This window comes from Emydura macquarii, unplaced genomic scaffold (genome assembly GCF_026122565.2).
Source record: "Emydura macquarii macquarii isolate MOO-44397 ecotype Brisbane River unplaced genomic scaffold, CSIRO-AGI_Emac_v2 contig_3429, whole genome shotgun sequence".
NCBI classification, from domain to species: Eukaryota; Metazoa; Chordata; order Testudines; family Chelidae; genus Emydura; species Emydura macquarii.
Genome location: NW_027133566.1, coordinates 64,310 through 90,868, shown reverse-complemented (window position 1 = coordinate 90,868; position 26,559 = coordinate 64,310). Strand labels below are relative to the sequence as shown.

Sequence of the window (26,559 nt, the reverse complement as noted above, 5' to 3'; positions counted from 1 at the left end):
CGGAAGGCGAAGCCTCTGTCAATGCACACATGGCTCCGGGCAGCTCTGATCAGGGCTGGAGGATGGGATTCCTCCACTGACACAAAGAGGGGAAGGGGATGGGATTTCGCAGCATAAAGAACGTGCAAAAACTGGCCTAGGAAAGACAGGCACAGCGCAGTCATGTGTGTGCCCCCCCCCCCCCCCCCCGTGTGACATTTGGTATCGCAGGAAGGATTCACACTCCGGTGAGAATCTTCTCTTCCCACGTCTGCACTGCGTTGTAGCTCGTCACACGGCGGATGCGAATCGGTGCCGCTCAGAGGATTCCAGCGGAACGACACCGATTGACTCCATCTCAGGGATTGACTCCGAACCCTTTCCCGTTACACCAGGCGGGTTTGCGGCTGGTTCACACGGGATAGTCCGAGTGCAGTAAAGGTACGAAAAACACGCCGAGCTGCTGAGCAAAACTGCCTCGACTTTCCCCACCAGGAGACGCTGTTTTAGCACCGAGCCGCCTTTCCGGCGGGGCTGGCCCAGGCTGTCGTTTCAGAGCCGGCTGTTTAATGTGGCCGCGGATTCCCCCCGGTTTATCCTCCCCAAGCCTGTGCAGAAGCCCAGAGCCGAGTTGCAGGGCAGTGCCAGACTGCCTGCGTGCTCAGCACGGGACTCATCCGGCGGAGGAGCCCAGCGCCAGGCGGACAGGCGCTGTGCAGGGGTATTGAAGGCATCGCCTCCAGTAAAACCTCTTTCCCCAGGGCCTGTTCGTAGCCGGGCAAGGCAAGGAAGAAGCTTCGTTCCCGGGTGTCGCGGAGAAGGGTCTACCCCACTTCTGCATCGCCTGAGAAATGTCCTTCCCCTGGGCCTCCGTTATCCCGATACTTTGGGTTCTCGGTGAGTAGAAGGTCAGCAGTATTGCGGAGCGATCGGGCCAGATGCTCAGCCGGTGTAAAACTGCCCTTTAAAACTGGACCTGCCTCCAGTGCCGGGAGCTGCGGAGTCAGGGCAAATGTATTTTTGTAACCATTGGTTATAAACCTTCCCCCTCCCCCGATACCGCTCCCACCGCGTCTCTGGACGTTTGTAAGGTTGAGAAACGTCGCGGGTTCAAGCCAGGAGCCGGCCGTGTGTCTGGATCTGCGCTTTTATTTTTTCCAGGAGGGGCTAAAGGCGAGTCAGTGAAACAACCGGACGCCCAGGTGACTGTATCCCAAGGGGAACCAGTGCTTCTGAACTGCTCCTATGAGACTCTGTCTACTGCTCCTACACTCTGGTGGTACGAGCAGTACCCAGATAAAGCCCCTCGCCTCCTGCTGACCCAGTATGAAGCATCGGATGAGGAGGAGAGGAAGAGCAGGCGAGGGTTCACCGCCACCCTTAACAAACAGGAGAAGACCTTCCACCTGCAGAAAATCGCCGCTGAACTGCGCGACTCTGCGGTCTATCACTGCGCCATGAGCGACACAGTGAGTGCAGCCAGCAGCGGAGCTGCACAAAAACCCACGGGGAGGGGAGCGCAGGGGGAACGTGATGAGACATTTCTTGTGTCTTAAGCGCCGCAGATCGAACAAATTTCCATTGCAGCAATGGACTGAATGGGCCAGATTCCCAGGTGGGGGAGATATGCGCATCTCCACTGTAGTCAATGGGGCAGATCCCAAAACGGGGCTCCATTGAAAAATGGTCCAGTCCCTCAGCGGAGATCCCTCACCCATCGCTGAGCCAGTGGGAGTCCCTGGACGCACAAAACCCGCCCCCGTCACCCAGGTGCTGCTCCCGCCTCATTCACTGTGAAACAAAAGGCTAACCTGCCCCTTTCTCTTACCCAACGCGCCGTCCCGCCCCAGTGTCCTTAGGTCTATAGAGAGGCTCTGGAGAGAGAGCGGAACCACCCTGACCTACCTCAAGATTAGCCTCTCACTGTATGTAATACAGACCCCTCAGCAGACTTAGCCCTTGGCTATGAATACGCAGGCTTCCATGCCTTCCCCGTGTTGAGGACCACAAAGGACGGGTGTATAGATTACGGTGTAGAGAGTTTTCATTAAGTCAGGAAACACAGGACCACACCGTATCGGGTGTTTCATATACGGAGTCTCCTGTCTCCAATAGTGATACAGAAGTAGTTGCAGGAAAACTTGCAATGAACAGCTATGGGATAACCTGTTCATAGGGACTTTCCCCCCGAACTCCTGTCAGCTAGAAGTTGGCTCATGCCCTGAAATAAAAGAGTTTAGTTCTTCCCAAAAGAAACAAACAACAAATCCACCAATACAGGAAAGAAAGACAGGAAAAGATAACACCATCGCAACAACTTTCCTCATATTGATGGTACAATTTCAACAGGGAAAGAGCCTTATATCAGTGGTAGAGAAGAGAAAAGGTCTCCCACGTGGTGGCAGTGTTGCATTCGCAGTATTCCTCCCGTCGATCGATGACTGACAGTTTCTAAAACCCTTTATGCTCAGGAACTGCCTTCTACAATCCCCACCTCCTCCTTCCTTTCTGAAGTAATTTTTGGGCAAGCGCCCAGAAGAAAGACACCTGCACAAGGCTAGCAGAGAGGAGAAGCTCAAGAGATGCAAGACAGCTTTTAGAGGCGTCACCTCCAAGACAATATTTTCGCTTTGTGCTCTTTTGATCTGGGAAAGAAAGAACACAGCTTCCTCTTTGAGCATTGGCTCAGGGGACGAGGAGAGGTGTCATTTTAATCAGGGTCATTACAAATAATTATTACCATGAAAATGCCTCGGAGGTTTGCTTTGTGGGCTGCAGTGGTTGTTGTTTTAAGTGAGTCTGATTGAATTCTGCCGCTTGGACAAATACATACATTATTCTAACATCTCTAGTCTACATTCTGTTCTGTTCTGTTCCCAAGACTGCTCCACCTGCCCCTGCCCACATCCGCAGCTGGGGAGTTGAGAGAGATCCAAAATGAGGGACACAAAAAATACGAATGTGGGAAACTTTACAAGAGCTCGGCTTGCTTCCTTTGGTGAAAGTGATTATTTATTTCCAGTGTAAATAGTTTCCAGCTGTAAATGGAAGCAGGAAACACCCTTTTCCCCCCCTAGGGGTAGGGATAAGATCGGTCATGGTGGGAGTCAATTGAGTGAGCTCTTTAGAAATGATGCACGTTTGAGAGGATGCTGGCTGTTATGTGAGGTCAGGCTGGTGTTTAGAGATGATTTTAAGGGCGCGAGGAGCCTGTCTGCCATTGAATTCGGGGTCTGCTTTTGGAAACCGAAAACCCCAGCCCTCCTCCACTAGCGATTTCCTTTTCTTTTGCAGAAAGGATCACTGCCGAGCCAGTGTCGCAGCCAGACGGCACCGCTGCCGTCCAGGAAGGAAAACCCGTGCTGCTCCGCTGCTCCTATGATTACTCCGGGGCTCCGTATCTCTTCTGGTACGAGCAGTATCCCCATGAAGCCCCTCGCCTGCTGCTGACACAGTATGAGGCGTCGGACGAGGAGGAGAAGAGGCGCAGGCGAGGGTTCTCTGCTAAGCTCGACAAAGACTCCAAATCCTTCCACCTGGAGAAGAACTCCAGCCAAGTGAGCGACTCTGCTGTCTATTACTGCGCCTTGAGCGACACAGTGAGCGAAGCCACCAGGGGAGCTGCACAAAAACCCCCCAGACTGCGGAGCACTGAAAGATCGGAGATTCCGGGTGCCTAAATCCCTTTGTAAATATAGCCCTTAGGTGCCTTAGGATGGAGATAGGTGCCTAGAGGGATTTCAAGGAGAGTTAAGCATCTAGGAGCTTTCAAAATACCAGTGAGCATCTATTTTGCTTCGTTAGGCCTCTATAATGATCTGGCCATCCCTGACTTGCCCAGAGTCACCCAGGAAATCTGGTCCCCACCTCCCGACCAATAATTCAGACATAAAACAAGAGCCTCATTTAAAAAAAATGTGGAGAGAGATCCCAGATGAAATGTCCTATGACAGACAGCATATTTTCACAGAGGAGGAGTGTAGGGTTTTCTTGCTTATTTTATTCGATATTCACTAGAGGGCGCCCCACGCCGCCACATCCCCCCTATTTTACACGGTGCTGTGTGCGTGTATTAAAATAACTTGGAATCAGAAGCTGAACGAGTTTTCCCTCCTTGTGTAGCGTCACCATCTGAGAGGGAGGAGAGAAAGGTCACGGAGGAAGCAGGTTTCCTCTTTGTGACATTAATGATCATTTTCAAAAGCAGAGGAGGACAAGCTGCAGCTCGTAGTAACTATCAGGAGAACCTGAAGCTGCGAAATGCTCTTGTACGTGGCTGTACAGGTCTGTCTCCTGCTCCCGCAGACAGGTGAGACTCAACTTTCGTTTGCAGTAAAGGCGTTTACACAGAAAACGTAAGGTTTCTGAACAAAGAAATGGCAGGAGGAATTTGGTTTTCCTTTGAAAAGAGACATCCTGGCTAGCATCACAAACCAAGCCATCCGTGTGCTGGGAGCAGAGAGGTTTTTAAGGGGTGACTCAGACCCACACATATGCAGGCTGCAATTTTAACAAGCATACGGGAGGGAGGGATCCAAGTCCCATTGACCTAAAAAGTCCCAGCCACACAGAGATAGGCGCTTAAAGACTTTCCTCCCCTCCACAGGTCTTGCACAAAGTGACTCTGTGCACCAGTCTCCTCCAGAAGAGAGGATCGCAGAGGGGCAAAGTGTCACTTTGCACTGTAATTTCACCACCAGTGACATAAACCCGTATCTGTTTTGGTACCGTCAATCTCCGAACCAGCCTCCCCAGCACATCCTGACTAAAACGAAGTTTGATGGGCTGGATCAGACGCGCGTCCAGGGAAAATTCTCAGCATCTCTGTACCTGGATAACAAGACGGTTCCCTTGAAGATTGAGGATGTTTCTCACCAGGAGAGCGCCGTGTATTACTGTGCGCTGAGACCCACAGTGGGGGAGCGCTGTATCTGCACTCGTACAAAAAGCCAGCGGGGCTGTTTGTGGAAATATGAGAGTGTCACAGAAATGCAGGGCTGGAAGGGACCTCGAGGAGTCATCCAACCCAGCCCGCTGTGCAGAGACAGGACAAGTGAACTTGGACCATGCCTGACGGGGGTTTGTCTAATCGGTTTTTGTAAATAATTTTTTTTCCTATCTGATATTCTGGTAATCTTTAACAACATTTAGTCTCTGCACTTTGCCCTTCTGCATACGCCTCTGTTCTTTATTATGAATGAAAGATTTTTGGATTAAAATGCCTGTTTTTTATTATTCATGACAGTTATTAGATTAAAACACTACCTCTCTTATTGAAACGACTAAGCCATGAATGACGAGGCACAAAGAGAGTTTAGCTTTCCACAGTATTTTGTGATGACCGTAATTTCACGGGAAAGCTCCATCCAGGGACGCCTGCCCAGTCTTGTAACACAGACCAGGTAACACATTGTTCAAAGTAAGTCTGACCCTGCTACGGAGGAGAACTCCACCAACAAGCGGGTAACGGAGCCACTAAAATGTCTGCATTGACACCATTTTCTGTAGCAACAAGAGGCGTGGGCCTGTGTTCCCCCCTGCCGGGGGATCCAATCCGCCTGGGCCCAGTTTAATTCCAGACAACTCCGTCTGAACCAATCCAACCTCACTGAGCCCTACCCAGCTGAACTCAGCCCAGCACAATCCAATCAAGCCCAACCCAAGGCAGGGCGATTTAACTCGAGTCAATGAAATTCCACCCCAAACCCAGCTCAGCTGGTCATAGCCCGCCCGAATCCGAACCCCAGACAAACCATTTCAACTCAATCCATTCCAGACACAACCCCCCCCCCCCCCCAACCCAAACCAACTCAGAGAAACCCAACCCAGGCGAGTTCAACTCAACACAACCCAAACAACACACCGACAAACACAAGCCCCCCAAACACAGATTAAAACGGAACATTTTCTCAGCCAGACTGAAGCCCTTTACATTATTTTCATGACTGGCAAAAGGCTGCACTATTATTTCCCACTGCCACCCATCTCGCTCCCCCTCCGCCCGGCCTTAGCTGAGAACAGACCCACTGTCTGCACCAGTCCGAAAGTTCACTTCGGGGGGTGGGGGCCAGGCACTCAGGAGCGGACTCTCAGACCAGGAATTCCTCCCCCGTCAGGGATACTCAGGAACCCTTTGACGCCTGTGCATTGAACAGACGTCTCTGGAGTCAGTTCCGTCAGCGCGTTCGGGGCTAGTTTATCCTGCGGGAGTTATTCAGCTTGCATATTTCATGGGGATATTTGGGGAAAGGGGGGTGTTCAAAGGCACCAAAGCCGGACACACAATTCCGGGGGGGGGGGGGACGACAAATCAGTGAGACTCCCTAGTGTACATTAGTGCATTGAGAAATTGGCAGCAGGGAGGGGAGGTCCTAGATTTCTCGGGCATGTCATTTACTCCACTTACAAGAACAAAAATCAGTGCTTCCTGCTTCATTGAACCCCCCGCGAAGAGAGTCAGACTCACCAGCAAACCAAGACACGCTCACGGCGGCTCGAGGGAGGAAACGCCGAGGTTGAGCAGAGAAACCCGCCTGCCTTCACTTCCCGGGGCGGAGGAAGGGCTGCGAGGGCCACACCCTCCTTTATCAGCTCGCTCAGTGAAGGGCTGGGCGGGTTTACACCGCTCAGCTGAGGACGCTGGTGCCGCAGGATTCAGTGTGGCATTGACACCCGAACCCCGGGGCTTAAACCATGAGCGAGCGGCTGGTTCTCAGCCTGGTTGTTTGCACGCTCGCTCCAGGTAGTCGAGTTCGCCTCCTCGCTCGCGAATCCCCGTGTCTGTCTCTCCCTCGGCCGGTCTGAGGTTATGGAGGCGGGCACTCGGCCTGCACACACCCGGCTTATTGTCTTTCTTTCTCTCTCGCGGCAGGCGCGCTGCGGGGTGACTCGGTCCAGCCCAGCGCACCCCAGATGTCCGGAGCGGAGGGCGGCACCGTGACACTCCGCTGCTCCTATGAGACTAGCTCTACTGCGGGTGTGTATCTCTACTGGTACCGGCAGTACCCGCACCAGGGCCCGCAGTACATCCTCTGGAGAGGAACGCGGGAGCGGAGCTCTACCAGCGGCACCGCAGACTTCGCCCGGGGGAGGTTTTCTTCCCAGGCTAACGAGACCTCCACCCTTCTCAGCATCACAGCCCTGGCCTTGGCAGACGCAGCGGTCTATCACTGCGCGCTGCAGCGGGCACAGTGACGGAGCCCCACCGCCGAGCCGTGCAGAAACCTGCCCCTCAGCACAGACACGCTCTGCTGCCGGCAGAATTCCTGCAGCGTCTCTTGCAAGTGCCGCCCTCCAAACACACACCCACACACACCCTGCACATGCACACACACACACACACACAGCAGCCCGGGGGGGTCTTGCTGGCCGCTGCGGGCCAGGGTCCCCCGGAGTTCCCGCCCGCCTCCCAGAACGTGGGCGATGTACACCTCGCACCCCGCAACACAAGGTGGGACAAGGGGGGCGGCCCCCATTGAGGAAAGCGCGTGGCTCACGCTGAACGCTGAGATCAGCGACCAGTGAATAAATGGAGCTGCTTTCCTCACGGGGCAATTTTGGTTACAATTGCCATCAACAAAAATGAGGTAGGAAGGCAGGTGGGATGTTTTTATACAGCGCCTGGCACAGCAGGTCCCTTCCACGAAGGGGGATCCTAGGTGACACCACATCTTGCTATTACTCATCGTCTAGCCTCAGTCCCAATATCGTAATTTCTAGCCTCCCCCCATCTCTCTTGCCTTTGCTCGCACCCCTTCGCTCTCTTGCATGCACGCCCTTTGTACTTGCCTTTTCATCAGCGGCTGAGCCAGAATTAATTCCCGCTAGCCTTCCTGTATTCCTAGACACCCATCCGAATTTTCTGGACTCTTCTTTGCCCACATCCAGCCCGCATGAGGCACTAGCATTCACACGATGGCGCTGTGTTTCACTGGTGAAGGAACACCCTTGTCATACAGATAGGGGTGGCAGAATTTTATTTTATTTTATTTTAAATGGATGGATCGTGGCAGTGTTTGTTTTAAAGCATTTAAAATATTTTTATTGATTTAAAATTTTGTGGAAAATTCTGAGGTGGGGGTCAGACCGTGGGAGGGGGTCGACAATCATTTAGCGCCAGAAGACACTGAGATCGGAAAAGTTCAAGCTCTAGGAGCATTAAAACAGGATGTCGACGATTCTTGTATCAAATACCAAGTCAATCGCCTTAAATCAAACCCTCAGAAGTTCTCAAGCAGCATTTTTCTGAACTGAAATTGACAGATAGGCAACGTATGATCAGTAGAAGCATTTTTACCTGGCGTGGTGTGTGGATGGGGAAATCCACATTTAGTGACTTTTACTGCTAAAAAGCGAATTTTCCCCAGTCTATCCCTAGGGCATGTAAAGGACTCATTGCAGGGATTTATTTGGCAAAATGTTCTGGTTAGCTGCCAGTCTGAAGCCAACGCTCCTGCTTTATCAACCGGGCTTGGACCTGGCTCTGCAGAGTTACACCCACTAATGCTACTACTAATTTACACGCAGCAGGTTTTAAATGGGGAAGCCTCGGGAGAATGTTTTTTCCCTTAAGAAACAATGAAACACCCTTTACCCCAACTCCTGTAAATAGGGAATGGCTTGTAGGAATAATCTAAGATTTAAAATAATCTCTTCTGGAAATAGATACACCGATTTTTAAGGCCAAAAGGCAGCATTTTGCATCTGTAATTTGACCTCCTGCATAACACCGGCCAGAGAGTTTCTGCCACTGATTCCCGCACCAGACTCTTAATTTATGGCTGACCGTAGCTGGCAGAGACGCATGAGAAATTCCATTTGAAAATAAACCGTTTTTCCCCTCCAGAGAAAGGATTTCTTGTGTCCACTAGGGGGTGCTCCTGATTTTCTGGTAATTACATTTTACCCTGTAATTTATTTCAGGTGTAATTGAATCAGACACCCCCCTGGACAGCATTTCTTGCGTGTCTCTTATGTCAGAAGGTGGACAAGGAAGAGAAGGAGGCAGTCACAGAGGGCACTGTCACAGCATACACATTCTTTTAATAAGCGAAACAGAATTAGTTCATCATTCGCCCAAGAGCCTGGCGAAAAAGGTGGATAATTTGAAGCTGCAAAATGATCATCTGCCTTGTTCTACAGATCTGTCCTCTGCTTGTCAAGTCAGGTGAGACAAATGTTACTATTGATTGTGTTTGAGAACAACAGGCCTGTTATAACAGGCTGGGTTTTCAAAGAAGCCAATTTCCTAACCAGCTTTTGAAAATCTCACTGTTTTTTTTAAAAAAGAAACAAGATTCTCTGAACCAGTTTTTATGGAACTAACTTTGCTTTCCTGTCGAGACTCTTTGCTTTGAAATGGAAACCAGTTCCTACCTAAGATCATGAGACATTTTGTAAAAATATGAATGAATAAATAGTTACGTTGCTTTTTTTCTGCTTTCGACAGGTCTTGTTCGAAGTAATTCTGCGTTTCAATCTCCTGCCCCAGTGCAAATCTCAGAGGGGAACTCGCCCTTTTACAGTGTAATTTCACCGCCGCTTTCGGCAGCCCGAATCTCCTCTGCTTCTCTCAGTATCCGACCCAAGCGCCCCGGAGTATCCGTCTCCTGCTGAGAAGAACACGTTCACCGCTGGGGAATTCTCAGCAGTGCGGTTCGATAATAAGACGGTTCCCTGGACGATTGAGGCTGTCTCTCTTCAAGAAAGCGCGGTGTATTCCTGTGCTCTGAGAACCACACTGGGGCCGAGCTGCATCTCCAGCGATACCAGAAGTGAGGGAGATGCTGCCGTGCAAAGCGAGCCCGATGCCTTCTTATCTCGGTGATATTTCTGTGAATGAACGTATGCATGCCTGCACAGCCTGGGTATGAAAAGAGATGTTGTCAAGAACACAAACCAACCAACCAGCCTTGGAAAATTGGGACAGGATTTCCTGCAGCTGGAACCACCTGGTGAAAGATACTGGGCGAGGTGCGGAGCTGTCTTCCATCCCTGTAACTCTGGTCTAATCCTATCGGGTCAGCTTCTAACTGCTGTAAAGCGGCTCAGCTCCCCTGAGATCAAGATCTATCCCCCCACCCCCCGTGTGTCCTTCGGTCTTTCTTTTTGCCCAGTTTCTTATCCAAGTATGCCGCAGCAGGGACTCCAGTCTAGGCAGTCCATTTCATGTCTGAACACGTTATCTAGGGCAAATCACCAGTACCCCTTGTTGAAAACGGGGGTGGCTCAAAGAGCCAGGAAACAGAGGTGGTTTCACCCAGAAATCAGACGCAAACACCACTCCCCTTCCTCCTTTGGCTCTGTTTGGGTTCAGATCCGCCCCCCTCCCCTCGACTTTTCATGGAGGGATCTGGTTCGGTTATAACCTTCAGCCAATAAGCCAGTTGCTTCACTGCTGAGTTTTCACTGCCTCCTGGTGCATCGCGGAGCCGAGCCCGCTCAGCGGGGAACATGCGTTTTATCCCGACCCTTTGTATGCTCGCTCTATATCCAGGTAACGGAGCTTTTCGCTCCAAGCAAGCGGTCTGAGTGGTAATGAAACGCGTTCTCCCCGTCCCGAACCATTCCGTCAGCTTTCTCCATTTCTTTGCAACAAACGACCGGCCGTTTTATATCTGTCCCTCCCCCTATTTCTCTTTATTCCCTCCCCTCCCGTCTCTCCCCTCTCTGGGTTTGGGCCCCACTTTGTATGTAACTGGCACGTTTGATTGATTGATTTCTCGTCGCAGGGGCTGTGCTGGGTGATTGGATCCAGCCCAAGGAATCCCAAGTGCTGGGTGTAGAAGGAGGCGCCGTAACGTTCAGCTGTTCCTACAATACCACCGATTTTTCCGGTGTCATTCTGTACTGGTACCGTCAGTACCCGAACCGAGCCCCGCAGTACATTCTGCGGAGAGGCACCAAGATGTACGAGGCTTATAGTGAAAACGCGGATTTCGCCCAGAAGAGGTTTTCTTCCAAGGCGGATGAGAGCTCCATCGATCTGAACATCACCGCCCTGGAGCTGTCAGACAGCGCCGTGTATCTCTGCGCCCTGCAGCGCGCACAGTGAGACGGGCACGGAGCAGCGCTGCGCAAAAACCCTGCCCTTCCTTCCCCCGCATCGGCGAGAGACCAGAGACCGGGTCCGCACAGCCCCGCATTCTGCCCACGTTCAGAGTGAGCGGTACAGGGGACAGAATGACAGCCGGGGGCTGTCCCAGCCCGACATCTTACCCGCAGGAAAGGCACTCTGCTAACAGGGCTACATGCTCTGTTTCATCCAGACTGGGGCAGACGACTAAAGACTAGATTTCAAAGGGATTGAGGTGATTCAAGTTGCAGAGAGGCACCTCTGGCCGCAGTTTAAAAAGAGGTATTTCAGCACCGACTGGGATTTTCAGAAAGCACCTCGGCGCCTAACACCCCTGGAAATCAATAAGATTTAGACCCCTTGTTGCTTTTGAAAATCCCACTCAATGTCTAAATACTTTGTGGGGTTTTTAAAAGAAACTAGGGCAGGTTTTAAAAAGGATATTTAGGCATCTTAAGACGACGACAGATGCTATTGGGATATTCAGAAAAGCTTTAGCACCTAAGACCCATTAGGTATTTAAGTGCTTCTGAAAATACCACTAGTCCCTAGCTACATCTGTAGGTATCCAAATACCACTAAAAATCTGCTTTTTGGTGGGATTTTTCGAGAGCCTGAGACACTTTGTACCTCAAAAATAGCACCTGGAACCCCTTATTCACCACAGTCAGTCATGTAACTATGATCTGTTCTGTGCACACTATGTCTTGTGAGGTATTCTTTTAAAGGTCTTGATCTGCTAAACATTAATATCCTATTGGATTGTATGTGTGCTCATTGTATGTGAAGTTACGAAGCATTGCTATATATGTTACTAAAATATGTTGTGAGGTTGGGAACGTCCACAACCAACCTTTCAAGTGAAATAGTGAAACAGCCGGACAGCCTTCATGGTTCATCAACACCCAAGAAGAGAAGAATCCACTACCTAAGAAACTGTTTACAATGAAGGCTTCACAGAGGCAGCACATAGACAACGGAGACTATTTGATCAGTGGGGGCTGCACCCTATGTCATGGCCAGAGATCTTTCCTGCAAGCTGGAAGAAGCTATAAAAGAGGGGAAGTGACATCACCAGTTAACTTCTCTCCACCCACGACTCAACATCTGGAAACAAGTCTGGAGAATAAATGACTTTGAAACGGGGGGAGGAGCGGGGGTGTCAGGCTGGAGGAGCTGTTCCAGCCTGTGTATTGAAGATCTGTGATCTGGTTGTACTATCAGGATGAGACATTGCTTGATTTAAATCCTGTTCAGTTTGTAGAAGTTAAATGAAAGTAAATTTGCAGTCTCTTCAAGTAACCAACTCGGATCTTTTATGCCTCCCCACTTACAGTCACTTAAAAATCTATCTTTCTGTAGTTAATAAATCAGGTTTACATTTTACCTAACTGAGTCTTTGGAACATCTCAGCTCAGTTAACCCAGGCTTGTGTGCGCCCTCTCCACACTGAGGGAGGGATGAACTAAATAATGAACTTACATGGGTCATGCTTCTGACCAGTGCCAGATGGTACAGTCCAGGGTGCAGTGCTGGAGGGAATTGGCTGGTGCCTTCCTCCACTGCTGGTTCGTGAGTGCCTTGGGGGAAAGCCTTCATGTAACTCAGTTGAGTGTGTCCCTGCCTGTGGATGTTTGTGTAAGTGCAGCTTGCTGACAGCACCATAGTGTGAGGGGCAACCCAGGTGACCATTCTTGCAATCTAGCTGGGGGTGGCACTCCACCTGCGGTTGTGCTATGCGATAACAGTGGCTGGAGGGGTCACCTGCTGGCATTGTTGAGACACAACCCAGGCTCCATAGTTAATTGAGGCATAAAGGTCTCAGTGCCAGGTTGCATCTTGGGCATGGGGGGAACTCATGACAGAGCCTAACCAGGTTAAAGGCCTAACACCCACTGGAATTCCACTGGAGTGCCCAAGTGCTACAGTGAACTATAACAATAACACACCAGCCATCACACACCTTGGCACATACCTTCTGCCCCAATACCCAGGAAATCACCGAGCAGGTGGTCAGGGCACAGGGAGTGAATCCTGAGGCTTTCCTGAATGAAGGTCTCTGCTCATTAACTGCACACCATGTACATAGGTAATGAGAATTAAATTACCTGCCAGCAAACATAGCAATAACAACTCACTAAGACCAGCTGAGACAGCTTTAGGCCAATGATCCTTTTTTAATGGTGTTTGTACAGGGCCTAGGCTCATGGAGTCCTGGCCTAAGACTAAGGATCCTAGGGGCTTCTGGGATACACTTAAATAATGTAAGAACAAGGAGAGTTCTGTAGCACTTTAAAGACGAACACATCTAGTTTCTGAAGGCATACGTTTTTGCAGGACTCTCGCTGTTTTTGCTGTATACAGACTATCACTGCTACCCTGCTGGAACTTTACACTAAGAATGGATTTTTGAAGAAACATCTTGAGATTGAAATGGACTCAGGGCCTTCTTTCTGACCAGCAGATGGACAGGGACTTCTTTCCAAGGGAAGCCCCACTTCTTAGGGAAGGATTAGACAGAATGAACTGCCAGAGCCCTTGTGGAGAGAGGAGAGAGAGAGAGAAATATCTGGTACTAAGCTGGGTGTAGGTTCTTTAACTGTTTAATGCTTGGTCTCAGTAATGCTTGTACCTTAAGAATACTTAAAGGATAGCTTAAAAATAAAGCTGTGTGGTCACAAAAAACTGTGGATGATTACCTTGATCACAGTTTTAGGAAGGAAAGCAAAGAGAAGACACTGGCCTGTTTAAGCCATCTGCCTAGTTGGGGATGTCACAGTGTAGGTGGAGAGCTGTGTGGCCTGGCAATTCTCTCTCTTGACCAGGGTGAGACACTTTTCTCTGTCCAGGAAAGAGGTGAGGGCTGTGGAGCCAGAAGCTGGAGAGGGGTGGCTGGACCATGGAAGGGGAACTGACACACTCTCCTATCCTTCCTCTCTTAGAAGTATATCCTAGGAGTCACAAAGGGGGCCTAAGGGAGTTAGACACCCCAGTCCCTTTGAAGATTTTACAGGCAGCGGGTTGTGAAAGAGGCGTGGGAAATAGTGTTTTAAGAAGTGCTAAATCATCATTTCCCTCACAGTCCCTTAGCCCTGCAATGTCTTTAGTGAACCCTATCAAGGTTTTATGTACTGCTTCTCTGGAAAGGCAGCTCATGAGAATTGCCACTAGAAAACAAATGATTTCTTCCCAGGAGACGGCTGAGAATGGTTTTCCTTTTCCCCGACTTTCCTACTAGAGGGCGCTCCAAAGCAACACATTCACACATCCCTCCCCATGTTCTTGGTGTACACAGGAGGTGACAGGAAGGCCAGGAATAGGTCACAGAAAGAGCAGGTTCCATATTTCTAACAGAAACGGTTACTTACATTGACAAGCAGCGGGAAGAAATCCTTAGTGAGTGAGTGCAGCCCTCCGAAAAACAGCGAGGATAACCTGAAGTCACCAAATGCCCGGCTTGATTCTGCATCTCTCTCCCATTCTCCTGCTGTCAGGTGAGGGGAATTTTCATTTTGAAGCCGATGTATAAATACTTCAGCACCTCAACTTCTACAGTATTTGGCAAGTAAAAATGCAACCTCTGGAAAACAAAACCAAAGCACATGCAATTATTGGGGCAAACCCTGGAATCGCATTAAAATCAAGGTGTCCCTCATCAGATGTGCTTTGAATTACAGACTCTAGGCAGACCGCTATTGCAGAAAGGAGGGTGCATAGCAATGGTTTAAAGGTCTTTTCCCCCTTGGCAGGTATTGTTGAAAGTTATTCCGTGTCCCAGTCACCTGCGGAGCTGAGAATTTCTGATGGACAGAACGTCCCATTACAGTGCAATGTCTCCACCTCAGACAGAAGCCCAGACCTGTTTTGGTACCGTCAGTACCCGAGCCAACCTCCACAGCATTTACTGACCGCTTTTAAGTCTGCTGCTGATGGGAACAAGTTTGCCCTTGGGAAATTCTCAACCCTTCTGTACTTGGAGGAGAACGCGCATTTTATTAATAGGATGCGTCTGACTTTGGAAATTGAAGGGGTGTCTGTCCAGGAGCTCTGTGTACTACTGTGTTATCAGACCCACTGTGGAGCAGGGGAGATCTGTACCTGTACACAACCGGTAAAGATGGCTCACCGCGGATTTTCTTTGGATCTTTGATTTAAATACAAATACCTTTGTCATTTCAACGACTCAAGCCCTCCTCGTGGGCAATTTTATTTTCACTTTCAGTCATATTCCTTACTGCTATCGCTGCCTTTGTCGCGCACAGTTTACAACTGTAAATGCTCCTAGGATCTTCGGACACAGCCCAGGAAAACACGTAGGCACTGGCGTTAGCAATGGGCTACACACGGTGCTTACAATGAAACGTGTTTAAGGGATTCCCTGGGTCCGGATTTTAGTTTAAACTATAAAAGGCTGATCAAATATTTTCAGTCTCTGTCCCTGTAGAACATTGTACCGTCATGTTCCTCTAAGCACACGTGAACAGGGATACTCACGTGAGTAGCTACAGGCACACGTTTGCAAGGTTTCGTTACAATATTGGCGGCCTTTACAAAAAAGTCTTTGAGAAACTAGTTCGCAGATTTTCTGAAGCAGGAAACGGCTGTTAAAAACACTGAGTCCGCTTCGGATCTGTTCCCCAGCAGCGGACGCCTAAGACAGCTCCCCTGGGCAAGTGAAAGTCAGCGCAGTTCTGGCAAGGCCCATAACGGTCTGTGACCGGGATTCAGGCAACCGCGCCCAATGGGGAGAGCAGGAGTCACGCCCAGTGGTTACAGCAGGTGTCTAGACAGGTCGAGCTGCCCCGGGTCAGAACCCAGATGACAGAGCCACGGGGGCAAAGCCAGCGTCAGGAAGGGGAGCTGAGCGTCGGGATAGGATTACCTGAAGGGAGGCAGGGCCGGGTCCGAGGCAGGATCAGGGCTAGACGAAGCAGGCACAGACGAGCTCTACCGCAGGCCTGACAAGCGATTTGAGCCGAACCCGAACGGCTGCAGCTGCAGCGTTTAAGAGCTGATCTGCTGACTCCTCCAGCCAATCAGGCTGTGTGGTCCATCAGGCAGCGCGCTACAGGCCAGCTGTGTGCGTTGGGATGCTCAGAGATGGATCTGCTGCAGATCCTGATTGCAGACTCTATCATCTATCTATCTATCTATCTATCTATCTATCCCCATACACCCCATATATCTATCTATCTATCTGCTTTTTCTTTCTTTCTTTCTTTCTTTCTTCACAGTTATCTATTAACAAAGAAACAGAGCGCTGGCTAAATGCATCTGAGGATGGCACCAGACTTTACATTTCTTGCCTATATGCTCTCACAATTACAAAGAAATCAGGACCTTTTCTGGAAGTGGGATGGGCGGGGGGGTGGGGGGGGGGAGATCCCCAGGTGAATTACGAGAAGGAAGGAAAAACGATGGTGCAGTGAATTCGGCTGGAAACACCGCCTCCCTTTGTTTCCTGTGGACTGGAGGCTGCGTGTTCACAGAGGAGCAAGGCGGATTGAATCTGGGACAGGTTATAACATGCAGTCCCGGAGCTTCTCTCTGCAGCGTTGAGGTTTGAACCCCTCTTAGTGGAACTTCCTGGGGCCGCTTATCTTGAACCAGGAACAAATATTTGCTTCTGAGCCTGGTCAGAGGTACTCGGTGTCCAGGTTGTTGTTGGTTTAGCTTTGTTCATGCAACTTGTCTCACTGCTGGTGAATGTGTCTGTCTCGTACCAAGTTGCAGCTTTAATGATCTTTCTTACCAGCTGTCTGTGTCTTGCCCTCACTCCATCTGTCCATCCGTCCCTCTGCTTTGCTCTCTCTCTCTCTCTCTCTCTCAGGAGTGTGCACGCCGGCACCTATCTATCTGGTGTGTTTTGTTTTGTTACACTCACTCGATCCAATCCAAGGAACCCGACGTGTCTGTAATAGAGGGAGACACTGTGACACTCAGCTACGCCCACAGTACAGCTATGGCGGTGTCACTCCCAATCGGTACCGCCATGATCCCAACCAAGCCCTGCGGTGCGTTCTCCGGAGCGGAGCGAAGAGAAGCACAATCCCTGATCGTGCAGATGTTGCCTAGAAGAGGCTGACTTCCCAAGCTGACGCCAGTTCTACGGTGCTGATCGTCACAGACCTGGAGGCGGGCAGGCAGAGCTGTGTATTGTTGGGCCTGGAGTGAGAAAGAGTCACCAGACGCAGCTGCAAAAAAACCCTCCCTTCCCACACCTGCTTTCTTCCCATCTGCCTCGGCTACTGAGTTTGAAAAACCTTGCAGGCAGGGGCTGCCTCTCACTATGTCTCTGTGGAGCTCTTTGCATGGTGGGGCCAGCCCCGATCTCAGTTTTATCCACCATCATCATCATCACCCAGTCCCAGCTGTGTGGTAGGAGATGCTAGGCGGCAGAGTGTGAAGCTGATTTAGGGTTTTGAACTCCAGAGCCCCACTCGAATGAGCAGTGACCGATATCCGAGATGAACAGATGTTAAGGCCAGAAGGCCCCTGTGTGACTAACGAGTCCGACTCCTGCATAGCTCGGCTCAGAGGATGCCCTTGCACAATTCCCACTTCAAGGGTGACGTGTCCGAAAACGCCTTTGGAAAATAGGACTTGGTGTCCTCCGTCACTGAGGGGCTTTTGAAAATTCGACCATAAACTCGTCTATCTAAATTACTTCTATGGCCCCGCCTCGCCTTAGCATCTGAGCACCTCACCGCCTTTGGTTTCTTTATTTCCACAGCACTTCTCTGAGATCGGGCAGGGCCGTTATCTCGGTTGTTGGATGAGGAGCTGAAGGACAGAGAGGCTAACAAGTAACCCACCCAAAGTCACATGGAGAATGTTCCCTAGAGCAGGGACTAGACACCCCGAAAGCCTCGGCTCCAGACGAACCACTGGCCCCTCTTTTCTCTCAAACCTTCTTTATAACCTGCTCGGGATTAGAAGCAGAGCAGCCATTTATTCCCCCCTCTCCACAGCACAGCTGAGAGGTGGTGCTGCTAGAATAGCAATACCGGGCGGTAGGTTAAAAAAAACCCAAACAACCTAGTTTTCATGTTCAGTATTTCTCCTCACACTGAGCCCTTTCATGAGCCGCTTCTGACTGTGGTTCGGGGTTTTCACCCAGCGTTAAGCACCCAACGTCCTTTGAAAATCCCAATGCAATTCAACGCCTTTTGAACGCCCCAGCCCTTATCCCCAGCCCAGCAACATAACAACCAGAGCGGGTCAGAACAACCTGGCGTTGGTGCTCCAGGAGGAGACTGAAGAATGGTCGGACAAAGCTCGTGCGAAGAAGCCTTTGTAAAATGTGCTGAACTCTCGCTTTCCTCAAAGTCTCCCCGTTTGCAGAAAACGTGTCTGAATAATAAACACCGGCTTGCCAAAAGTTCTCCTCTGGAGAAATACCTCGCCTGAAATTCCGTGCTAACTTCCCCTCCTTCCCCCGAGTGATCGGATCGTTTTCTGGCTTGCTGTGAATACCTCGCAGGGGGCGCTCCAGACCTTCGACTTTTTATTTTGTCCATTTCTTTATTAGTTTTAGCGTCACAGGGCGGGAAGAAAATTGTAGAGGGGTTTACAGAGAAGGCAGGGCTCCGCTGACATCACGGCCAGTCGTTAAAAATAGATAAACCAACCGATCACAGGCGGAAGAAATCTTGGCTCGGTTGCTGCAGACAGGGGGTGAGCATGAGGTGAATTGGACGCTACAATATGCTGGGTTTAGTGGCACAGCTCCATATTCTGCTGTTGTTGTCAGGTGAGGGCGAGTTTTGTGATTTGAATGGTGAATGTATAAAAGGCTGAAAGTCGCAATGTGTTTTTAAGGGCTCCGCAGTTTCCCTTGTTAACATACTCAGGGTGCAGAAGAAAACCACTGAACAATGAACTCGGATATCATGTGGTATTTGGGGAGGAAAGCGATTCTCCTTTTACAAAGAGCCACACTTTTTAATATTAAGAAAAAATATCATTCTGTGGTCGGGCTGGGCTTTACAGAGCTGCCTAAGGGATTTGGACACCCAGTTCCCATTAATTGTTAAGCATCTGCATGTCTTGGGCAGCTTTGAAAATCTGTTTGAGCTTTTATAAAAATGAATGAGAAACATACAGAGATAGACAAATAGTTATATATTGGGGAGCGGGGAGGGATAGATAGATAGATAGATAGATGGTGGGTGTGTGGGGATAGATAGATTCCACATCTATTGGAAAACCCTTTGAGATCCTAAATTGGAAGTGAATTTACATCTACTTTGTTGCAGGATTAAGTACCGAGAACAGTGTCACCCAAAGACAAGGGGAGCTGGCCGGGGTACAAAGTGAATCCGTGAAACTGGACTGTACTTTCTCCACTGCATATGACGTTTATGACATCTATTGGTACAAGCAGGAGAGCAGCGGCCCGAGGACATACCTCTTCCGAAGATCTGCCAGCAGCGAGCACAACGGGGCTGGAAGGCGGTTCTCTCTGGACTTTAGGAAACCCGAAAAATACGTGGGCCTGAGAATTGTCGAGCTCGAACTAAGCGACTCGGCGCTGTATTTCTGTGCTATAGCGGAGCGGCCTTTAGGTTACCACGGCGGGTGGGTTAATAGAGGGACCTTTACAAAAACCATTGCTCAGTTTTCTCTTGCCTCTGTGCCAAAACCGGCACAGCTCGAAATCCGTGTAATGAGACACACCAGACCACACGCAGGGGTTTGACTCGAACAGTGCAGGTGTGACTGAAACCACGCCGGCGTTCACTGTATGGAAATGTTATCCTGTTCCAGGAACCGCCCCCCCGCAAAAATACCCGGATACTGTCAGGGGCCAGATGCTATTCTCTGTGACACCACTTGGGGCCAGACCCCGCAGGTACGAATCAGACCTAGCTCCATTGGAGTAAATGGGCTAAAGACTCCGCTGGGGTAAATCGGGGATCCGTTGGATTCAATGGGCCAGACCCCAGGTGGTGTAAATCACCCTAGCTCCAGTGGAGACAATGGGGACAGATTCCTAGGCAGTGAGTCAGTGGGCGTGATGTTGTTTCAGTCTGGAGAGAGAACCCACGCAGTTTTGTTCCGGGCTGGGGGTGGGGGGAACCTGACCAGCTCTGTGGCAATAGAATCCATGCACGTTTAGATTTTTTGGGGGGGAGACAGGAGGTGGTAGCATTTGAAAAAGTAAAAACCTGCTCGGCCTTGTGATCCTCGCTGAGTTCTGCTTTCCAAAGAGGAAACAGAGCTCAGAGCTTCCTCCTGAGTTGCTAAAGAGCTTTGGAGGCTAAAAAGCTGCCACCTGACAGGAACAAGACAAAACCACAGCGGGTAGGGTAAGCGACACAGGGCGGGATTAGCTCTGTTACAGGGTGAAGGAAATTGCCTTCAACTGGCGTCTGTAAGAAACGACGAAATGGAGGTCTTGCCCCAGGTTTAATTCCTCTGATCTGATTCCAACTTCACAATAAGATTCTCTTCTGTTCAGGTTCCTGTATTGCACCCATCATTGGTGGCATGAGCTCCTGAAGATCTGGAAACAACACATTTAACCAAGAATGCTCCAGAAATCCTACTTTGGCCAGTAACAGCAGTCCTATCTTTGTGTAAGTGTCAGCTAAAGTTGGAAAGGAACCTCCTTGTAGGTTTGAACAGGGGGCGGAACTGGAAGCCAGGATTCCTGGGTTGTGTTCACAACTCAGGGAGGGGAGCAGGGGCCTAGCGAGTTGAAGGAGGCAGTCAGGCATCCTGATTTCCAGTTCCACTTATCATAGAAGATAGGGGTTGGAAGGGACCTCAGGAGGTCATCTAGTCCCATCCCCAGCTCAAAGCAGGACCAACCCCAACTAAATCAAACCCCAGCTTCTGGAGAGGCCTAGCACCTAGTGACTGAGAGCAGTTAGACTGAGATTCAGGACTCCTGGGTCCCCTACCCCGCTTTGAGTGGGGATCATGGTCTAGTGTTTAGAGTATGGACGATTTGACTCTGGGGTTCTATTCAAAACTCCATCACTGCCTTACTAGAAGGTGGGCAAATCACTGGCCCGTGCTGTGCCTGAGTGTGTGTGTCTCTCTCTGTAAAAGATGTATAAACAATTCCGAGTCGTAAAAGGACGCTGTTATCCTCACACGAAAAGCGCTGTAGATTCTGCAATAGTTTTACATGCTGAATTAGGGTGAACTTTTACTGCACCTCTCGCCTTCTCTTCAGGTTTCGATCAGGAGCAAGGCAGGGTCACACCAACCCGAGGGCAACTGGAAAAGTCGGGCAGAATGTCACCCTGGTGTGTTCATTCTCCACTGGGAGCCAGTTTTATTTCTTATTTTGGTACAAACAGCAAAGATGGGGGCAATGGACTTCCTCTTCTGAATAGATCAGAGCAACGATAAAAATAATGCAGCCTGGAGATGGTTTTTCTGCAGAATTCAGGAAACCCACAAAATTCTTCAGTTTAACAACTGAAGAACTAGAGCCGATGGAGTTGGTCCTGTATTTCTGCACTCTCTGGGAAGACACCCTGAGAAGTTTAATAAAGAGCCCTGTAAAAAATAAAAAAAAACAACCAACCAAACCCCTGGGCTTTCTCATCATGAGAAAGACAACTGCATGGAATCCCCATGCCATAGCCAGATGGTGGGGCTGGTATAACCCACACGAACCACACATGTGAAGATGTATGGACCTCATTCACCATTTTATTACATCAGTTTAACCACAGTGGGTCTGATCCTCAGGTGATGTGGATGGTCTTTAAGGCCCAGCTTGATAAAGCCCTGGCTGGGATGATTTAATTGCGGCTGGCCCTGCTTTGAGCAGGGGGTTGGACTAGATACCTCCTGAGGTCCCTTCCAACCTTAATATTCTATGATTCTATGAACTCCACCCCGGATATCAAACCAGCTGTAGTTCCATTGGAGTCAATGGGGCAGGATTCCCCAGGTCGAATAAATCCTCATGGGTCCATTGGGGGTCCATGGGATGGATACACCCCTGCACAAAACACACAAGCCTGCACATATACATTGACACCCGTGCACACACAGACATAGAGACCCACCAAAAGACACCCGTACCCAGAAAACCAGCACACACACACACACACACACACACACACACACACACACACCCCAGAGAACTTAATCTTTCCACATTGAATTTAATTCAGCTCTCACCAAGTAGCTACAAGAAAAAGAAAGAAAGAAAAAGATAAATCAATCTTCCAGGAACTTCAGTCAAAGGAATTTGTCCCCCCCCCCCCCTTCTCACCCGTTGTGCAGCTGCAGCCTAATCTGAACCCAGCAGTTTCCTGTCTCTGTTATGCATTCCCCAAGCCCCTCCCTCGTCTGGTTTCTGATTACCCTGTCTCAACAGTCAACACCTTCCGAGCAGTTGCCTTTAGATTCTTCGCAGGACCGCTCAGCTTGTCAGCCCGCCGCCGCAGGACGGATCATGGAGACGCGTTTTATTCTCAGCCTTTGGCTCTTTAACCAGCTAGGTAACTGGGCTCTGGTTTTGGAAGAAGCTGCATAGAATTAAGCTCCCAACTCCCATAAACCTAGCCCTGACCCAGATCCTAACGCTACTGTTAACCCTTAAGGTTAGGGTAAAAATTAAGTTCATTTCCATGAAGCCCGGCAGATAAACCCCTTAGGCACTTTTAAAATCCCAGCCTTGACTTCCAGTGCAGCTGGGACCTTTCCCGGTTCGAAATGCAGTTGACACGATGTCCTTACACGGCAGTGTCTTCTTGCAGGTGCGGCGCTGGGTGACTCGATCCAGTCCAAGGACGCTGAGTTGTTCGGATCAGAAGGAGACACCGGGACACTCAGCTGCTCTTTCGAGACCAGCTACACCGGGTCTGTCTATCTCTATTGGTACCGGCAGTTTCCCAGCCAGGCCCCGCAGTACATTCTCCTGAAAGGAGCAAAGGGGAGCAGTGCTAGTGATACCGCGGATTTCGCCAAGCAGAGGTTCTCCTCCCAGGCTGGTGACAGCTCCACAGCTCTGAACATCACCGCCCTGCAGCCGGCGGACACAGCGGTGTATTACTGCGCTCTGCGTGTCGCACAGTGACAGAGCCACACAGGGCAGCCGTACAAAAACCTCCCTCCCAGCTGCAGCCGATGTTAGGCGCATTGAGGCTGGCAGCAGAGGCGCTCGGGAGTTTTGCTGCACTGTTAAAAACACGGATCATGACGCGGTTGGGAGCAGCCAGGTTACTGCTTCCACATCTGCCCCGACGCCAAATCCTGATTGAAACAGTTGCATTAAAATGCCACCACTGGAGACTATAAATGGCAGGACTCCAGTGAAGAAACATCTTATGGAATCATAGCGGATGAGGGTTGGGACGGACCCCAGGAGTTCACCTAGTCCAGCCCCTGCTGAACGCAGGACCAACCCTCATCACACCATCCCAGCCAGGGCTTTGTCAAGGCAGGCCTGAAAAACCTCTCAATGGGATTTTGTTATCAGCCACTGGGCTTCCTCGTAAAACAACAAGGGTAAAAATTCGTGTCTTGGTGTCCGGCCTTCATAACCCACAAATGGATTTTCCCCGTGGCGACCAGTTCAAAAACTGCTTGTGTTCCCAAGCAGAAGGGCCGGAAGAGTTCAGTCTTTTCTTGCTGTCGCTTGGGTCTGTGAGCTAGGCCTCATGGAACAGGTGCACGTTTGAGACAGGCCCGTTCCTGAGGCCAGAGCTTCCAAAGGCGGGTTTGTGCCGGGGATCTGGCATTCACCGCTCCCGAGGTGTTCTCCAGGGAAAAACACCCAGCGTTTGTAGTTCCCAAGTCCCTCTTTTGTCCGGCACTTTGTTCAATGTAGCCTCTGAACACCCAGGGCCAAATCACAGCTCTCCCCAGGACACGTGACATACAATCCTGGCCCACAATTATAAATAACCTTTGCATTTAATACAAACACTTACAGCTAATTCACTCAGTTGTTTCAAGGACACCGCAGGCAGTTGCCATACCTGTCACAGTGCAGGACGTAAGACGGCCCTGAATTCATTCCTGTTCGGAGAACACCACTTCTTTTAGGGAAAAGAACCCACCTTGAATTAAAAATTGCCCGTGATGATGAATCCTCCACTGCCCTTTGTAAATTGTTCCGGGGATTAATTACCCTCAATGTCGAAAAATGTCATTAAGGCAACCTTCGGGCCCTCTGCCATCTGGTGGTGAGACGTAGAACTACTCGCTGTATTGTGAAACCTTCCACGTCAGTTTGAAACCGGGAGCCAAGAAAAGGGAATAATTTTTCAGAGCGTTTTGTCCGGGACTCTCACAGGAGGCCAAGTGAGATAGGCATGAAAATCCCGTTACATTTCTCCTTTACAAAAACCCAGCTGGATTCCTACTAAATCTTTATATGTACCTACCTGACCCCAATTACCATGTAACTGGCGTGACTCGAGACATTTATGCGCACAACGCCAGAGTGAGCTAGAGAAATATGATGAGGTCCACACAGGGAAACTGAGGCACAGCTCTATTAAGTGACTCGCCCAAGGCTCTACAGGGGAGTCTGTGGCAGAGCTGGGGAACAGGTCTCCGGCCAGAGTTCTAACCACAGACCCCGTATTCCCTCTATGGCAGCTGCAGACCAGCCAGCCCCCCGCGCGTCTCAGGCGTGTTTCAGGAGTTTCCCGAGCTCCGCCTTCTTCCTTTAGGCTGGTTTCTGATTAACTTCCCCGAACTGCAGCTGTCTTCAGAGACGTGAAGTGCATTTTCCTGCTAAGCAGCAGCAGCCGAGAACGTCAAATTATGTAAGAGTTCGCTGTTAATTGAACGAGCTCATTTAAACAGCTCCCTGGAATAGTGCAACGGGCACGAACTTTAACTAGGACACTCTGAACACGGCTGTTCCTAGCTGAGGAGATGATTTATATCGGTGCAGGGTGGGAGAAAATCCCATGGGTGGTAAAACAAGGGTTAAATGTCAGTAACAACAGAGATGAAGGGAACGAGCCTTGAAAATACAATTTGAGTTAAAAAATGTGAAGACAAACTCAGCCGTTTCTCTTTGAAGTCTGTTTTTGAACAAAGAGAAACTGCAGAGCTGGAAATCATCTGCAAACGTGACACAACCAAACTGGGTCTGAATCGGGATTCGGAATGGCTCTCTCATTACAAGCAGTAATTACTTCTGATCACACATTCTCACCTCCTACTGAATGGTTGTCATGAGGCCTCAGGTACCGGTTTTCATCCACCTCCCCCATTGTTGTCACTGCCCTTGGTTATGTCTATGTCGCCTCCTAGATGATTTCTATTACTTCCAGCTGACCAAGTGGGTTACAGCCCACGAAAGCTTCTGCCTGCAGAAATTAAATGTGTTAGTCTTTAAAGTGCTACAGAACTCTCCTTGTGTTTGCTGTACACAGACTAACCCGGCTACCCCTCTGGAACTCCTCTGTTATAGAAATTAACATGTTAGGCAGATTTTTGGGAAGCTATTTAATTACCACAAACCTTTGACAAGAATGTATATTGAGAGCTGGGAACTCTTAGCTTCTCCTATGGCAAAGTCGTGGCAAAGCATCGCCATCTGCTGGTGTAAAACACAAACCCAGGTTGTCATTTGAAGGCCTGCCAGGCTGTATGAATTTATGGTTGAAATCAGGCTGACAGCAATGGCACTCGGAGAAAGACGACAATAATTACCAATAAATTCTTTCAAGAGTTCTGGCCGGGCATTTCAAATGAGGCGAACAGAGTTCGGTGACCTCCTCCCATTAAAATATCTTGTAAAAACTCCAGACCTTATTGCTGATACACATCGACACGGACTTTCCTGACCTGTGACAGGGGTTCTCCACTAGGGGTCCATCAACTCAGCCAGAGGTTGGCCTTGTTTTACAACAGGCTACGTAAAAAACACGGGGGAAGTCAGCACAGACTAAAATTTCATACAGACAATGCAGTGTTTATGCTGCTCTATAACCTATACACGGAAATTAATTACAATATTTATAGTTCAGTTGATTTATTTGATAATTAAACGGTACAGATGAGCTAGGAGGCCATTGTTCCGAGGTAATGCGCTGTGATACAAAACGAGAGATAAAAACACAGAAGTAATCACGTAGTTCTAAGGGAGGCGGACCTTGGGGTACACCAGACAAATCAGACTGCTCGGAGGGGCCCAGCAGTCTAGGAAGGCGGAGAACCACGGCTGTCACAATGACACCTGAGCGCTTCAAGAAACCTGAACAGTCAGTAGATGAGCTAAAAACCTTCTCTCCCTCTTTGACAGCCAGGGAAACTGAGGCAGGGAGAATCACCCACTGTCGGACAGCGAGTCCGGAGCAGAGCAGGTCTCGGAGTCCCAGACCGCGCTCCTCTTCGCCACCGGCTCTATCTGCTGCTCTTCAGAACAGGAATATCTCCCCTGCGGGCTGACCTGACCCGGCTGTGCCTAGCTCCACAGGTCTGAGCACCTGTCGTTTGCGCTGTCTCAGGGACACGGAGAAGAATGACCAGTCACCTGCCAGATTTCACAGCGCACAGTCCATTTCTTTTAG

At 49.8% G+C, this 26,559-nt stretch overlaps 2 long non-coding RNA genes and 2 gene segments (V, D, J or C); 2 read left to right on the top strand and 2 right to left on the bottom strand.

Annotated features, from left to right (window-relative positions):
- Positions 1-207: 207 nt before the first annotated feature.
- Positions 208-6,719, bottom strand: LOC137144256 (uncharacterized). The gene is made up of 2 exons (XR_010917364.1): positions 6,446-6,719; positions 208-974 (listed from the first exon to the last, which is right to left on the bottom strand). It is a non-coding gene; the product is annotated as an uncharacterized lncRNA (long non-coding RNA).
- On the top strand, positions 2,363-3,659 carry LOC137144250 (T cell receptor alpha variable 16-like). The segment is given in 2 exon segments: positions 2,363-2,772; positions 3,274-3,659. Coding segments are annotated over 2 exon segments (438 nt in total).
- Positions 6,439-26,559, top strand: part of LOC137144253 (T cell receptor alpha variable 23/delta variable 6-like) — a 66,914-nt gene continuing 46,793 nt past the window's right edge. Inside the window, 2 exon segments of the V gene segment in view lie at positions 6,439-6,721; positions 6,851-6,955. Coding sequence covers positions 6,673-6,721; positions 6,851-6,955 — 154 coding nt within the window.
- Positions 8,044-16,037, bottom strand: LOC137144254 (uncharacterized). 4 transcript variants are annotated; one of them, XR_010917360.1, is made up of 3 exons: positions 15,936-16,037; positions 14,422-14,633; positions 8,044-9,841 (listed from the first exon to the last, which is right to left on the bottom strand). It is a non-coding gene; the product is annotated as an uncharacterized lncRNA (long non-coding RNA). The 4 variants fall into 4 exon arrangements; XR_010917361.1 differs by lacking the exon at positions 8,044-9,841 and adding an exon at positions 11,257-11,387; XR_010917363.1 differs by lacking the exon at positions 8,044-9,841 and adding an exon at positions 11,979-12,102.